General features: G+C 40.2%; 1 protein-coding gene and 1 non-coding gene across 2 annotated transcripts; both read right to left on the reverse strand.

The window, feature by feature from the left end:
* Positions 1 to 7,474: 7,474 nt before the first annotated feature.
* Positions 7,475 to 7,582, reverse strand: LOC148546462 (small nucleolar RNA R71). The gene has a single exon (XR_015900357.1). It is a non-coding gene; the product is annotated as a small nucleolar RNA R71 (small nucleolar RNA).
* A 7,915-nt stretch (positions 7,583 to 15,497) lies between these two features.
* On the reverse strand, positions 15,498 to 15,926 carry LOC148546463 (uncharacterized). Its single transcript, XM_088499221.1, has one exon. It carries the CDS (start codon positions 15,924 to 15,926, stop codon positions 15,498 to 15,500), a length of 429 nt encoding a protein of 142 aa, XP_088355347.1.
* Between the last annotated feature and the right edge of the window lie 955 nt (positions 15,927 to 16,881).

The following is a 16,881-nucleotide window of genomic DNA, read 5'->3' on the forward strand; positions in this document are numbered from 1 at the left end:
TTATCCCAAATTAACCTACCTTTCACATCACCCTTGTTAGCCCCCTTGAGCCTTTAAATTCCCTTTTATTCTATTTAGCCACACTACTAGCCTTAAGCAGAAAAACAAAATAAAATCCCGAGTTGAATCCTTGGTTAGCTTAAGATAGCAAATTATGAATAGTTTAAATATGGAAAACCTATTGGGAACATGGATGATAAAAACAGAAGGTAGAAAAATTGAAAAGAATAAAATAACTCAAAATAAGAAATTTTGGGAAGCATGCTCATGAGAAATCAAAGTGATTAAATTACCATGTGCATTAAAAAAAAGTTATTTTTCAGTATTTAATAAAGGGGATACAAAATAATTCCCCAAATGCAAAATAAAAGCAATGCACATGGGATAAAAAAAAATAAAAATTGAAACATGAGCATGTAACATCAAGTGGGAAAATATGGAAAAATAGGTAAAGAAGTTTTGTTTTACTAAGTATGTATGTTAGGTGAGATCTTAGTCTAATTAAGGATTCACTTATTACCTCACTTAGCCTTATACATATATCCTTACCTTTACATTGGCCCCATTACAACCTTAATTAAAGACCTCATGATTTTTTGTATGACTGTATTCTATAATTGTTGATTGGTTAGATGAAGAACAAAGTTATAGAAAGGAAGAATAAAAAGAGGAATAGAGTGATTAACCCAATAAACACTGAGTGACTAGAGAGTAAACACAAATCCAGTGAGGGTTCAATAGCTCATTAACATTTATCTCTGTTTGAATTATCTAATTGTCTTACAAGTTCATAAAATGCTTTTTCTCCCATCTCAATTGTAAAAGTGCTTATTGATTATCTAAGGCTTGGCTATATATACATATATGACTCCTTGAGAATGTGAATTAATTTAACTACCTGTAAGCTTTATATATGAGTGAATAGAAAAGTAGAATTGCATGATGCATCATTCATTTAGGTAGTTGCATTTAGAGTAGATTGCATTGCATTACATTCCACCACTTTAACCTTACTTTTTACTTTGGATTTAGCATGAGGACATGCTATTGTTTAAGTATGGGGAGGTTGATAAACCCATATTTTATGATGTATTTTGTGCTTAATTTGAGTGATTTATTCAATCCTTCACCCACTTATTCATATTAATTGCATGGTTTTACTTTCCCTTCTTTATTATATGATGTATGTGAAAAACATGTTTCCTATGCTTTAAAATTAATTATTTTAATTACCTTTATTTCCATTCGATGCTGTGATTAGTGTGTTGAGTAGTTTCAGATCTTCTAAGGCAGGAATGACTTAAAGGATGGAAAGGAAACATACAAAAATGGAAGGAAAGCACAAAACGGAGTTTCTGAAGAAACTGGCATCCACGCGATCGCATGAGCGACGCAGACGCATGCCAAGCTCAAAGAAGCGGCGACGCGGCCGCATGACTGACGCGACCGCACGCCTTAAGCAGAACGCACATGACGCGGTCGCATGACTGACGCGACCGCGTGGCACGAAAAGCTCCGAATGACGCGACCGCGTGACCCACGTGGACGCGTGACAGAGGCCACGCACCAGAAATTGCAGAAAATGGTCCCAGTGATTTCTGAAGCCTTTTTGGCCCAAGTCCAAGTCCAGAAGGCATAGACCAGAGGTTATGAAGTGAGGGAATGCATCCATTCAGAGGGAGAGACCACTTTAGTTTAGTTTTCATGATTTAGATTTAGTTTAGAGAGAGATTCTCTCTCTCTTTAGGATTAGGATTTAGGACTTCTCTCTTTAGGAGTAACTCTCGATCCCAGATTTTAATATTCCTTTACTTTAAGCTTCCCTTTTACTTTTATTCATTGCTTTAGTTGCTTGTTTACTTTTATAATTGAATTTATGAATACTCCCATGTTACAGATTACTATTTTGAATTAATGTTATTTGAGGTATTTCAGTTTAATATCGCTTTCTTTTACTTATGTTACTGTCATTCCCAATCTGAAGGCATTTTTATTTCGATAGATTTATTTTTCCCCTTTTTGGTCTTGGTTAAGAAATCAGTAACTCAGGAGCTATCAAACTCAAACATGCTTGACAATTGTTATCTTTGTTAATTTGAGCTTCAATAATCCCAATCTTTTCTTAGGAAATAAATAGGATTCGAAGATCAATTAATTAATCCCTTGACCTTCCTTTACTTTAGCAAAGGTTAACAAAGCGGAATTAAGATTCAATTATCATCATCTTTGATAAGGATAGCTAGGATAGGACCTCTAATTTCTCATACCTTGCCAAAAGCTTATTTACAGTCATTTATTTAATTTACTTGCTATTTAAATTACTTGTTCTTCATTTACTTTATTTGTCATTTAAATCACTTGCTTCTCATCCTCTAAACCCCGATTTACAATCTTTATAGCCAATAATAAGAACATACTTCCCTGCAGTTCCTTGAGAAGATGACCCGAGGTTTGAATACTTCGGTTAACAATTTAAAAAGGGGTTTGTTACTTGTGACACCCAAAACGTTTGTACGAAGGGATTTCTGTTAGTCTAGAAACTATATCTACAACGCGACTGTTTTTATAAAATTCTTTACTGGCAAAAATCACGATTGTCAATGACCATAGCTTGCTTCAAGCCGACAGTCTCCGTGGGATTGACCCTTACTCACGTAAGGTTTATTATTTGGACGACCCAGTGCACTTGCTGGTCAGTTACACAGAATTGTGAAGAAGTCTTGAGAGCGTTCTCCCACACCAAGTTTTTAGCGCTATAGCCAGGGATTGAATAATCACGATTTTGCGTACCAGCGACGCTACCATAGCCAGGAAGGCCAGGTTTGAGCTGTCGAGAATGCAGTCGGTGCAGAGGAGGCTCGAGTCCTCTGTCAAGGCCAACAATCAATTTAAGGTATAAGTTGAAACACTTCGGGAGCAGCTGTGCAAAGCAGAGGAGAAGGCCACAGTCGCTGAGGAAAAATTGAAGACTTCTAATGCAGCTGTTTCCCGGCTAACCGAGCGGGAGCTGACTCTGGAGAGCTAGCTCAACACTGCTCAGGGTCGGGTCGTTGCTTTGGAGAAGGAACGCGATGAGGCCGCCTCATTGGCCAAGACTGCTCAATCCGAAGCTGAAGAATATAAGAAGAAGTACAAAGAGACCGTGAAACAGGGGAAGAGCGCCATCCTGATGACCGAAGAGGCCCTTAAAGCCCAAGTGAAGCTCGTGGCTCCTGACTTCAACACGTCGGCAATCGGTGTTTTCAAAACAATCAAGGACGGCAAGATTGTCGATATGCCGAAGAAGTGATCTCTGTACTCGTATGAATCTTGTAATTTTTTGTTTCTGTAGACGTTGTCGCGTAGTTTGGTAAACTTTGCTGTTGTGCATGTCGGATCTTGTAACTTTGAACTGCTATAGTAGTCGACTAGTCGGCTTATGATTATTGTTTTTCCCCGCTTACTCGGTAGTGCGTTTTTGTTTTATTTTATTACCGTTTTGTTGGTATTTGCTTATCGCTCATGTTTGTTTACCGTTGCGTTGGTAATTTGATGAAGCCAAGTCGTGGCTTCACTATCGCTGTAGCCGTTTGTTATGGCGTTAACTTAGTTGGTTTCCGGGGTGATCAGTCCCGGGGTACCGTGTCGTTGCCCCGTTTAGCATTATTATAAGAAATTCGTTGTCGTGGGATGTATAAATGGGGAAAAGTAAATTTAACAAGTGAACATTAACAAGTGAACATTAATTGGCAAGTGAACAAGTCTATTGCAATGATAGGTATTTAACAGAAGTAAATTATTTGGTGATTGATGAGCGGATAATTTATACGCTTTTTGGCATTGTTTTTACATAGTTTTTAATATGATTTAGTTAGTTTTTAGTATATTTTTATTAGTTTTTAAATAAAAATCACATTTCTAGACTTTACTATGAGTTTGTGTATTTTTCTGTGATTTCAGGTATTTTCTGGCAGAAATTGAGGGACTTGAGCAAAAGTCAGATTCAGAGGTTGAAGAAGGACTGCAGATGCTGTTGGATTCTGACCTCCCTGCACTCAAAGTGGATTTTCTGGAGCTAGAAAACTCCAAATGGCGCGCTCTCAATTGTGTTGAAAAGTAGACATCTAGGGCTTTTCAGCAATATATAATAGTTCATACTTTTCCCGAGTTTAGATGACGCAAACTGGCATTCAACGCCAGTTCCATGCTGCATTTTGGAGTTAAACGCCAGAAACAGGTTGCAAAGTGGAGTTAAACGCCAGAAACAGGTTACAAACTGGCGTTCAACTCCAAGAGAAGCCTCTTCACGTGTAAAGCTCAATGCTCAGCCCAAGCACATACCAAGTGGGTCCCAAAAGTGGATTTCTGCATCATTTACTTATCTCTATAAACCCTAGAAACTAGTTTAGCATAAATAGGACTTTTTACTATTGTATTTACATCTTCGGATCATCTTCGGATCATCTTTTGATCATGTTTTGATGATTGAACCCTCCTTGGGAGGCTGGCCATTCGGCCATGCCTGGACCTTGTTCTTATGTATTTTCAACGGTAGAGTTTCTACACACCATAGATTAAGGTATGGAGCTTTGCTGTTCCTCATGAATTAATACAAAGTACTATTGTTTTTCTATTCAATTCAAGCTTATTCCGATTCTAAGATATTCATTTGCACCTCAATATGAATGTGATGATCATGACAGTCATCATCATTCCCAACCTATGAACGCGTGCCTGACAACCACTTCCGTTCTACCTTAGATTGAATGAGTATCTCTGGGATTCCTTATCAGAGTCTTTGTGGTATAAGTTAGAATCCATGGACAGCCATTCTTGAGATCCGGAAAGTCTAAACCTTTTCTGTGGTATTCCGAGTAGGATCTGGGAAGTAATGGCTGCGACGAGCTTCAAACTCGCGAGTGCTGGGCGTAGTGACAGACGCAAAAGGATCAATGGATCCTATTCCAGTATGATCGAGAACCGACAGATGATTAGCCATGCAGTGACAGCGCATTAGACCATTTTCACTGAGAGGACAGGATGTAGCCATTGACAACGGTGATGCCTAACATACAGCTTGCCATAGAAAGGAGTATGAATGATTGGATGAAGACAATAGGAAAGCAGAGGTTCAGGAGGAATGAACGCATCTCTATACGCTTATCTGAAATTCTCACCAATAAATTACATAAGTATCACTATCTTTATTTTACGCTTTATTTATATTTTAATTATCAATTCACCATAATCAATTGAATCCGCCTGACTGAGATTTACAAGGTGACCATAGCTTGCTTCAAGCCGACAATCTCCATGGGATCGACCCTTACTCACGTAAGGTTTATTACTTGGACGACCCAGTGCACTTGCTGGTTAGTTGTGCGAAGTTGTGACAAAGAACTAAGATTATGAACGTGCATATTAAGTTTTCAGTGCTGTTACCAAGGAATGAACCGTCACGATTTCCGCGCACCAAGTTTTTGGCGCCGTTGCCGGGGATTGTTCGAGTTTGGACAACTGACGGTTCATCTTGTTGCTCAGATTAGGTAATTTTATTTTAATTTTAAGATTTTTTATTTTGAAAAAATATAAAAAAAATTTCTTCTTTTTCGTTTTTCTCAAAATAATTTTCGAAAAAAAAATACAAAAAATTTTCTTATATAATCATAAAAACCAAAAATTTTATATTTCTTGTTTGAGTCTAGTGTCAATTTTTAAGTTTGGTGTCAATTGCATTCTTTTATTTTTCCTAAAAATTTTTCGAAAATTCATGCATGATGTTCTTCATGATCTTCAAGTTGTTCTTGATAAGTCTTCTTGTTTGATCTTTAAAATTTCTTGTTTTGTGTCTTTTCTTATTTTTCATATGCATTCTTGAATTCTTAGTGTCCAAATATTAAAAATTTCTAAGTTTGGTATCTTGCATGTTTTTCTTTTATTAAAAATTTTTCAAAAATACATACTTGATGTTCATCATGATCTTCAAAGTGTTCTTGGTGTTCATCTTTGCATTCAAAGTGTTCTTGGTGTTCATCTTTGCATTCTCTTTCTTTATTACAAATACAAAAATCGAAAAAAATATCTTTCCCTTTTTCACTCATAAATTTTCGAAAATTTGAGTTGACTTTTTCAAAACTTTTTAAAATTTAGTTGTTTCTTATGAGTCAAATTAAATTTTCAATTTAAAAATTCTATCTTTTTCAAATCTTTTTCAATTTTTCCTTCATATTTTCGAAAACTTTATGATTGATTTTCAAAATCTTTTTCTTATTTTGTTCTATACTTTCAAAATCTTTACTAACAATTAATGTGATTGATTCAAAATTTTTAAGTTTGTTACTTGCCTAATAAGAAAGGTTCAATCTTTAAACTCTAGAATCATATCTTTTTAGTTTCTTGTTAGTCAAGTAATCAACTTTGATTTCAAAATTCAAATCTTTTTCAAATTAAGTTTCAATAATATCATTTTCAAAATCAATTTCAAAATCTTTTCTAACTTCTTATCTTTTCAAAATTAATTTTCAAATATTTTTCAATTAATCCTATCCTTTTATTTCAATCATATCTTTTTCAAATATACCTAACTAATTCTCTCTCTAATTTTCGAAAATCACCTTCCTCTTTTTCAAAATTCCTTTTTAATTAACTAATTGTTTTAAACTTTAATTTAATTTAATTTAATTTTTTCTTTTTTTAATTTTTCGAATTTTTACTTTAATTTTAAATTAAAAATAAAAATATTTTTTATTTTAATTTGTTTAATTTTCGAAATTTTGTCCCTCTCACCTCCTTCTGTTTATTTATTCATCTACTAACACCCCTCTTTCACCCAAGAATTCGAACCTACTCCTCACCCTTGTGTTTGGATTCTCCTTCTTCTATTCATATCTTCTTCTACTCACATAAAGGAATCTCTATACTGTGACATAAAAGATTCCATATTTTCTGTTTTCTTCTTTTTCATATGAACAGGAACAAGGATAAGGGCATTCTCGTTGAAGCTGATCCCGAACCTGAAAGAACTCTGAAAAGGAAGCTAAGGAAAGCTAAAGCACAACTCTCTGGAGAAAATCTGATAGAAATTTTCGAAAAAGAAGGAGACATGGCCGAAAATAATTACAATGCAAGGAAGATGCTTGATGACTTTACTACACCTAATTCCAATTTACATGGAAGAAGCATCTTAATCCCTGCCATTAGAGCAAACAATTTTAAGCTGAAACCTCAACTAGTTTCTCTGATGCAACAGAATTGCAAGTTTTATGGACTTCCATCCGAAGATCCCTTTCAGTTCTTAACTGAATTCTTGCAAATCTGAGATACTGTTAAGACCAATGGGGTTGATCCCGAAGTCTACATGCTTATGCTTTTCCCGTTTGCTGTAAGAGACAGAGCTAGAATATGGTTGGACTCAAAACCTAAAGATAGCCTGAACTCTTGGGATAAGCTGGTCACGGCTTTCTTAGCCAAGTTCTTTCCTCCTCAAAAGCTTAGCAAGCTTAGAGTGGATGTTCAAACCTTCAGACAGAAGGAAGGTGAATTCCTCTATGAAGATTGGGAGAGATACAAGGAACTGACCAAAAAGTGTCCTTCTGACATGCTTTCAGAATGGACCATCCTGAATATATTCTATGATGGTCTGTCTGAATTATCAAAGATGTCATTGGACCATTCTACAGGTGGATCCATTCACCTAAAGAAAACGCCTGCAGAAGCTCAAGAACTCATTGACATGGTTGCAAATAACCAGTTCATGTACACTTCTGAAAGGAATCCTATGAGTAATGGGACGCCTCAGAGGAATGGAGTTCTTGAAATTGATACTCTGAATGCCATATTGGCTCATAATAAAATATTGACTCAGCAAGTCAATATGATCTCTCAGAGTCTGAATGGATTGAAGGAATCATCCAACAGTACTAAAGAGGCCTCTTCTGAAGAAGAAGCTTATGATCATGAGAACCCTGCAATAGCAGAGGTGAATTACATGGGTGAACCCTATGGAAACACCTATAATCCCTCATGGAGAAATCATCCAAATTTCTCATGGAAGGATTAACAAAAGCCTCAACAAGGCTTTAATAACGGTGGAAGAAACAGGTTTAGCAATAGCAAGCCTTTTTCATCATCCACTCAGCAACAGACAGAGAATTCTGAGCAGAATCCATCCAGCTTAGTAAATATAGTCTCTGATCTATCTAAGGCCACTATAAGTTTCATGAATAAAACAAGGTCTTCCATTAGAAATTTGGAGGCACAAGTGGGCCAGCTGAGTAAAAGAGTCACTGAAACTCCTCCTAGTACTCTCCCAAGCAATACAGAAGAAAATCCAAAGAGAGAGTGCAAGGCCATTGATTTGACCATCATGGCCGAACCTACAAGGGAGGAAGAGAACGTGAATCCTAGTGAGGAAGACCTCCTGGGACGTCCAGTGACCAATAAGGAGTTCTCCTTTGAGGAACCAAAGGAATCTGAGGCTCATCTAGAGACCATAGAGATTCCATTGAACCTCCTTCTGCCCTTCATGAGCTCTGATGAGTATTCTTCCTCTGAAGAGGATGAAGAAATTACTGAAGAGCAAGTTACTAAGTACCTTGGTGCAATCATGAAGCTGAATGCCAAATTATTTGGTAATGAGACTTGGGAAGATGAATCTCCCTTGCTCACCAATGAACTGAATGCATTGGACAGGCAGAAATTACCTCAAAAGAAACAGGTTCCTGGCAAATTCTTAATACCCTGTACCATAGGCACCATGACCTTTGAGAAGGCTCTGTGTGACCTGGGGTCAGGAATAAACTTAATGCCACTCTCTGTAATGGAGAAACTTGGGATCTTTGAGGTGCAAGCTGCCAGAATCTCATTAGAGATGGCAGACAACTCAATAAAACAGGCTTATGGACAAGTAGAGGACGTGTTAGTAAAGGTTGAAGGCCTTTACGTCCGTGCTGATTTCATAATCCTAGACACTGGGAAGGATGAGGATGAATCCATCATCCTTGGAAGACCCTTCCTGGCCACAGCAAAAGCTGTAATTGATGTGGACAGAGGAGAGTTGGTCCTTCAACTGAATGAGGACAACCTTGTGTTTAAAACTCAAGGATCTCCTTCTGTAACCATGGAGAGGAAGCATGAAAAGCTTCTCTCACTGCAGAGTCAACCAAAGCCCCCACAATCAAACTCTAAGTTTGGTGTTGGGAGGTTCCAACCTTGCTCTGATTATCTGTGAGGCTCCATGAGAGCTCACTGTCAAGCTATTGACATTAAAGAAGTGCTTGTTGGGAGGCAACCCAATGTTATTTAATCATATCTATTTTATTTTCTTTTTGTTATTTCGTGTTTTATTAGGTTGATGATCATGTGAAGTCACAAAAACTGCTGAAAAATAAAAAAACAGAATGAAAAACAGCATTGAAAATAGCACACCCTGGAGGAGAGCAGCCTGGCATTTAAACGCCAGAAACAAGCATCTGTCTGGCGTTTAACTCCAGAAACAGGCACCAAGCTGGCGTTTAACGCCAGAAACAAGCATCTGCCTGGCGTTAAACGCCAGAAACAGGCTACATTTGGGCGTTTAACGCCAGAAACAAGCAGCAATCTGGCGTTAAATGCCAGGATTGCACAGCAAGGGTGTTTTACACGCCTAATTGGAGCAGGGATGTTAAGTCCTTGACCCCACAGGATCCCCACATCTTCTTCTCTCCTCTTCACACCTTTTCATAACTCTCTTCCCCAAATACCCTTCACCAATCACCTCAATCACTCTTTCCCATCACCTCTTCACCACTCACATCCATCCTCTCTTCCCCATACACCCCACCCACCTTCAAAATTCAAACTATTTTCCCTCTCAAACCCACCCTAATGGCCGAACCCTAACCCTCCCCTCACTCCTATATAAACACCTCACTCCTTCTTCATTTTCACACAACACAACCCTTTCTTCTTCCCTTGGCCGAATACACACCCTTCTCCCTCTCCTCCATTCTTCTTTTTTGACTACTACTTTCTTTCTTCTTTTGCTCGGAGACGAGCAAACATTTTAAGTTTGGTGTGATAAAAGCATAGCTTTTTATTTTTCCATAACCATATATGGCACCTAAGGCCAGAGAAACCTCTAGAAAGAGGAAAGGAAAGGCAATTGCTTCCACCTCTGAGTCATGGGAGATGGAGAGATTCATCTCAAAGGTCCATCAAGACCATTTCTATGAAGTTGTGGCCAAGAAGAAAGTGATCCCTGAGGTTCGTTTCAAGCTAAAAAAGAATGAGTATCCGGAGATCCGACATGAGATTCGAAGAAGAGGTTGGGAAGTTCTCACCAACCCCATTCAACAAGTCGGGATCTTAATGGTTCAAGAGTTCTATGCAAATGCATGGATCACTAGGAGCCATGATCAAAGTGTGAACCCGAATCCAAAACATTGGCTCACCATGGTTCGGGGAAAATACTTAGATTTCAGTCCGGAAAATGTAAGGCTAGCGTTCAACTTGCCAATGATGGAAGAGAACGCACGCCCCTACACAAAAAGAGTCAACTTTGATCAAAGGTTGGACCAAGTCCTCATAGACATATGTGAGGAAGGAGCTCAATGGAAAATTGACTCAAGAGGCAAGCCGGTTCAACTACGAAGGCATGACCTCAAACCAGTGGCTAGGGGATGGCTAGAGTTCATTCAACGCTCAATCATTCCTACTAGTAACCGGTCTGAAGTTACTATAGACCGGGCCATCATGATCCATAGTATCATGATTGGAGAGGAGGTGGAAGTTCATGAGATTATACCTCAAGAACTTTACAAAGTGGCTGACAAGTCCTCCACTTGGGCAAGGTTAGCCTTTCCTCACCTCATTTGCCACCTATGCAATTCGGCTGGAATTGACATAGAGGGAGACATCCTCATTGAAGAGGACAAGCCCATCACTAAGAAAAGGATGGAGCAAATAAGAGATCATGGACCTCAACAAGAGCATGAGGAAATCCCCTATCATGAAATCCCTGAGATGCCTCAAGGGATGCACCTTCCTCCACAAAACTATTGGGAGAAAATCAACACCTCCCTAGGAGAATTAAGTTCCAACATGGGACAACTAAGGGTGGAGTACCAAGAGCACTCCATCATCCTCCATGAGATTAGAGAAGATCAAAGAGCTATGAGGGAGGAGCAACAAAGGCAAGGAAGAGACATAGAGGAGCTCAAAAGCACCATTGGTTCTTCAAGAAGAGGAAGACGCCATCCTCACTAAGGTGGACTCATTCCTTAATCTCCTTGTCTATTTATTTTACTATTTTTCAGATTTTGAGCTTTATGTTTTATTTATGTTTGTGTCTTTACTATATGATCACTAGTGTCTAAGTGTCTATGCCTTAAAGTTATGAATATGAATCCATCACCTTTCTTAAATGAAAAATGTTTTAATTACAAAAGAACAAGAAGTACATGATTTCGAATTCATCCTTGAAACTAGTTTAATTATTTTGATGTGGTGACAATACTTTTTGTTTTCTAAATGAATGCTTGAACAGTGCATATGTCTTTTGATATTGTTGTTCATGAATGTTAAATATGTTGGCTCTTGAAAGAATGATGAAAAGGAGAAATGTTATTTGATAATCTAAAAAATCATAAAAATGATTCTTGAAGCAAGAAAAAGCAGTGAATACAAAAGCTTGCAGAAAAAAAAAAGAAAAAAAATAGCGAAAAAAAAGGAAAGAAAAAGAAAAAGCAAGCAGAAAAAGTCAAAAGCTCTTTAAACCAAAAGGCAAGAGCAAAAAGCCAATAGCCCTTAAAACTAAAATGCAAGGGTAATAAAAAGGATCCAAGGCTTTGAGCATCAGTGGATAGGAGGGCCTAAAGGAATAAAATCCTGGCCTAAGCGGCTAAACCAAGTTGTCCCTAACCATGTGCTTGTGGCGTGAAGGTGTCAAGTGAAAACTTGAGACTGAGCGGTTAAAGTCGAGGTCCAAAGCAAAATAAGAGTGTGCTTAAGAACCCTGGACACCTCTAATTGGGGACTTTAGCAAAGCTGAGTCACAATCTGAAAAGGTTCACCCAGTTATGTGTCTGTGGCATTTATGTATCCGGTGGTAATACTGAAAAACAAAGTGCTTAGGGCCACGGCCAAGACTCATAAAGCAGCTGTGTTCAAGAATCAACATACTGAACTAGGAGAATCAATAATACTATCTAAATTCTAAGTTCCTATAGATGCCAATCATTCTGAACTTCAATGGATGAAGTGAGATGCCAAAACTATTCAAGAGGCAAAAAGCTACAAGTCCCGCTCATCTGATTGGAGCTAAGTTTCATTGATATTTTGGAATTTATAGTATATTCTCTTCTTTTTATCCTATTTGATTTTCAGTTGCTTGGGGACAAACAACAATTTAAGTTTGGTGTTGTGATGAGCGGATAATTTATATGCTTTTTGGCATTATTTTTACATAGTTTTTAATATGATTTAGTTAGTTTTTAGTATATTTTTATTAGATTTTAAATAAAAATCACATTTCTGTACTTTACTATGAGTTTGTGTGTTTTTCTGTGATTTCAGGTATTTTCTGGCTGAAATTGAGGGACTTGAGCAAAAATCAGATTCAGAGGTTGAAGAAGGACTGCAGATGCTATTGGATTCTGACCTCCCTGTACTCAAAGTAGATTTTCTGGAGCTACAGAACTCCAAATGGCGCGCTCTCAATTGCGTTGGAAAGTAGACATCCAGGGCTTTCCAGAAATATATAATAGTTCATACTTTGCCCGAGTTTAGATGACGAAAACTGGCATTCAACGCCAGTTCCATGCTGCATTCTGGAGTTAAACGCCAGAAACAGGTTGCAAAGTGGAGTTAAACGCCAGAAACAGGTGACAAACTGGCGTTCAACTCCAAGAGAAGCCTCTACACGTGTAAAGCTCAATGCTCAGCCCAAGCACATACCAAGTGGGCCCCGGAAGTGGATTTCTGCATCATTTACTTATCTCTGTAAACCCTAGTAACTAGTTTAGCATAAATAGGACTTTTTACTATTGTATTTACATCTTCGGATCATCTTCGGATCATCTTTTGATCATGTTTTGATGATTGAACCCTCCTTGGGAGGTTGGCCATTCGGCCATGCCTGGACCTTGTTCTTATGTATTTTCAACAGTAGAGTTTCTACACACCATAGATTAAGGTGTGGAGCTCTGCTGTTCCTCATGAATTAATACAAAGTACTATTGTTTTTCTATTCAATTCAAGCTTATTCCAATTCTAAGATATTCATTCGCACCTCAATATGAATGTGATGATCGTGACAGTCATCATCATTCCCAACCTATGAACGCGTGCCTGACAACCACTTCCGTTCTACCTTAGATTGAATGAGTATCTCTGGGATTCCTTAATCAGAGTCTTCGTGGTATAAGTTAGAATCCATGGACAGCCATTCTTGAGATCCGGAAAGTCTAAACCTTGTCTGTGGTATTCCGAGTAGGATCTGGGAAGGGATGGCTGCGACGAGCTTCAAACTCGCGAGTGCTGGGCGTAGTGACAGACGCAAAAGGATCAATGGATCCTATTCTAGTATGATCGAGAACCGACAGATGATTAGCCATGCAGTGACAGCGCATTGGACCATTTTCACTGAGAGGACAGGATGTAGCCATTGACAACGGTGATGCCTAACATACAGCTTGCCATAGAAAGGAGTATGAATGATTGGATGAAGACAATAGGAAAGCAGAGGTTCAGGAGGAATGAACGCATCTCTATACGCTTATCTGAAATTCTCACCAATGAATTACATAAGTATCACTATCTTTATTTTACGCTTTATTTATATTTTAATTATCAATTCACCATAATCAATTGAATCCACCTGACTGAGATTTACAAGGTGACCATAGCTTGCTTCAAGCCGACAATCTCCGTGGGATCGGCCCTTACTCACGTAAGGTTTATTACTTGGACGACCCAGTGCACTTGCTGGTTAGTTGTGCAAAGTTGTGACAAAGAACTAAGATTATGAACGTGCGTATTAAGTTTTCAGCGCCGTTACCAAGGAATTAACCGTCACGATTTCTGCACACCAGTGATAAAAGCGAGAAACACGAGTTTTACTGAGCTGGTCAGGTCGCCTATTCGGCGTGTTTGGACTAAGAATAAAAACTTCTTAAGTTACCCGCATTCCACGTTCTCGGGACTTCCTTGCCATCTAGTGTTTCCAATTTTTAGGCGCCCTTACCAATCACCTCTTTGACCCTGTAAGGGCCTTCCCAGTTAGCCGTCAGCTTACCTTCCCCTTGAGTCGGCATCCCGATGTCGTTGCGCCGCAGGACCAAGTCATTTTGTTCGAATTCTCTCCTAAGTACTTTGGCGTTGTAGCGTAGGGCCATTCTTTGCTTTAGCGCTGTTTCCGACAAATGGGCCATTTCTCTAGCCTCGTCTACTAGGTCTTTCTCTATAGCTTCCTCTACTCCTCCCAGAAGCAACCGTGGGCTCGGCTCGCCGACCTCTACGGGTATCAGAGCATCCACCCCGTATGTCAGGCAGAATGGGGTTTCCTTAGTGGACGACTGCTGGCTTGTGCGGTAGGACCAAAGGACGGAGGCGAGTTCATCGGCCCATGCTCCCTTTTTCTTATCGAGCCGCTTTTTGAGGCCTAGCAAAATGACCTTATTCGCGGCCTCAACTTGGCCGTTCGTCTGGGGATGTTCCACAGATGAGAACTTTTGCTTTATGCCCAAACCGGCGAGGAACTCCGCGAACTTCTTATCAGTGAACTGCATCCCGTTATCAGAGATAACGACCTCAGGGATGCCGAATCGAGTTACCACTTGTCTCCACATGAACTTCCGACAATTGGATGAGGATATGCTGGCCAGTGGCTCAGCCTCTATCCACTTGGTATAGTTGTCGATAGCAACTATAAGGTACTTGACCTGCCCTGGACCGATCGGGAAGGGTCCCAGGAGGTCGACTCCCCAATGTGAGAAAGGTCGGGAAGACGTCAATAGGCTTAGCTCGGTTGCTGATGCCCTGTGGAAATTGGCGTTCTCCTGGCACTTGACGCATTTCTTACGAATTCTTTGGAGTCCTTCATCATCGATGGCCAGTAATATCCTGCTCTGATGAACTTTCTTGCTAAGGCTTTGCCCTCGATGTGGTGACCGCATCATCTCTCGTGGACTTCTCTAAGCACATAGTCCGTTTGATCGGAATGCAGGCATTTCAATAAAAGGTTGGCTAATCCCTTTTTTAAACAACTGGCCCTGTATGATTGCATACTTGGCCGCTTCCCGCCTTATCGATTTGGCCAGCTTGTCGTCACTGGGGAGCCTCGCCTTCTCCAGAAAATCAACGATCGGGTCCATCCAAGAGGGCTCTGATTGAGTCAGTTGCAAGACCACAGCTGGTTCTTTTATCAAACCCTGAATGAGAGACCGGTTGCCGGCCCCTGGTTTCGTGCTTGCTAGCTTGGACAGGAGGTCTGCTCGTGTGTTCCTTTCTCTTGGAACGTGTTGGATTGTGACCTCCTCGAATTATTTGCTCAACTCTTTGACCTTCTCCAGATACTTCTGTAACAGTGGATCTCTGGCTTGGTAGGTCCCATTGACCTGAGAGGTAACGACCTGTGAGTCACTGCACACTTCTAGCCTTGTGGCTCCAACCTCCCTAGCCAGGATTAAGCCGCCCAGGAGGGCCTCGTACTCCGATTGGTTGTTTGACACTGGGAACTCGAACTTGATCGATTGTTCATATATGACCCCGGCCGGGCTTTCGAAGATGATCCCGGCTCCTCCAAACGTTTGGTTGGAGGCCCCGTCTACATGGAGCTTCCACCGTATGCTCGTCGCCTCAGTTGGGTCTCCCGTTACTTCCACCAAGAAATCAGCCATGGCCTGTGCTTTAATTGCATGCCTGGGTTCATATTGCAAGTCATATTGGGATAGCTTGATAGCCCAAGTCATCATTCTTCCTGCTAAGTCGGGTTTCTGGAGTACCTGGCAGATTCCCTGGTCTGTCCTCACGACCACTTGGTGACCCTGGAATTATTGTCGTAATCTACGGGAAGAGGTCAGGAGCGCGAGTGCCAACTTTTCTAATTTGCTGTATCTCAATTTTGCTCCTTGCAGCGCTTTGCTCACAAAGTAAATTGGCTGTTGGATCTTTCCTTCTTCTCGCACTAGAACTGCCGCCATCGCTCCATCCGTTATAGCCAAGTACAGGTATAGTGGTTCTCCAACCTTGGGCTTCCTGAGAATAGGTGGTGTTGCGAGGATCTCTTTGAAATGCTTGAATGCTTCTTCGCATACCGGGGTCCATTCAAATGCTATCCCCTTTTTCATCAGGTTAAAGAATGGTAGCGCCCTAGCAGCCGATGCTCCGAGGAACCGTGATAGCGCGGTGAGTCTGCCTGTCAACCTTTGGACGTCTTTAATGCATCCCGAGCTCTTCATCTGGAGTATTGCTTCACATTTTTTCGGATTGGCCTCTACCCCTCTTTGGGTTATCATGAACCCCAAGAATTTTCCCGCCTCCATGGTGAAGGCACATTTAAGTGGGTTGAGCCTCATGCCGTATTGTCGGAGGGAGGCGAATACGTTTTCCAAATCACCTGTGAGATCGTCAGGTCGGGTGGTCTTTACTAAAATATCGTCTACGTATACTTCCACCGTTTTGCCTATGAGGTTGCTGAATATCTTATTCATCAACCTTTGGAAGGTGGCCCCTGCATTCTTCAGTCTGAACGGCATTATCTTGTACCAATATGTTTCCCCCGACGTTATGAACGCTGTCTTCTCCTCGTCTGGCCGGTGCATCGGTATCTGATTGTAGCCAGAATAAGCATCCATGAAGCTCAGATACTGATATCCCGCCGCTGCGTCGACGAGCGCATCTATGTTGGGGAGGGGGTAGGAGTCT

This window comes from Arachis ipaensis, chromosome B9, assembly GCF_059453495.1.
Source record: "Arachis ipaensis isolate K30076 ecotype BB chromosome B9, ASM5945349v1, whole genome shotgun sequence".
NCBI classification, from domain to species: domain Eukaryota; kingdom Viridiplantae; phylum Streptophyta; class Magnoliopsida; order Fabales; family Fabaceae; genus Arachis; species Arachis ipaensis.

Coding starts and splice junctions, on each gene's coding strand:
- LOC148546463 (XM_088499221.1), bottom strand. CDS start 15,926: ATGACTTGGGCTATCAAGCTATCCCAATATGACTTGCAATATGAACCC.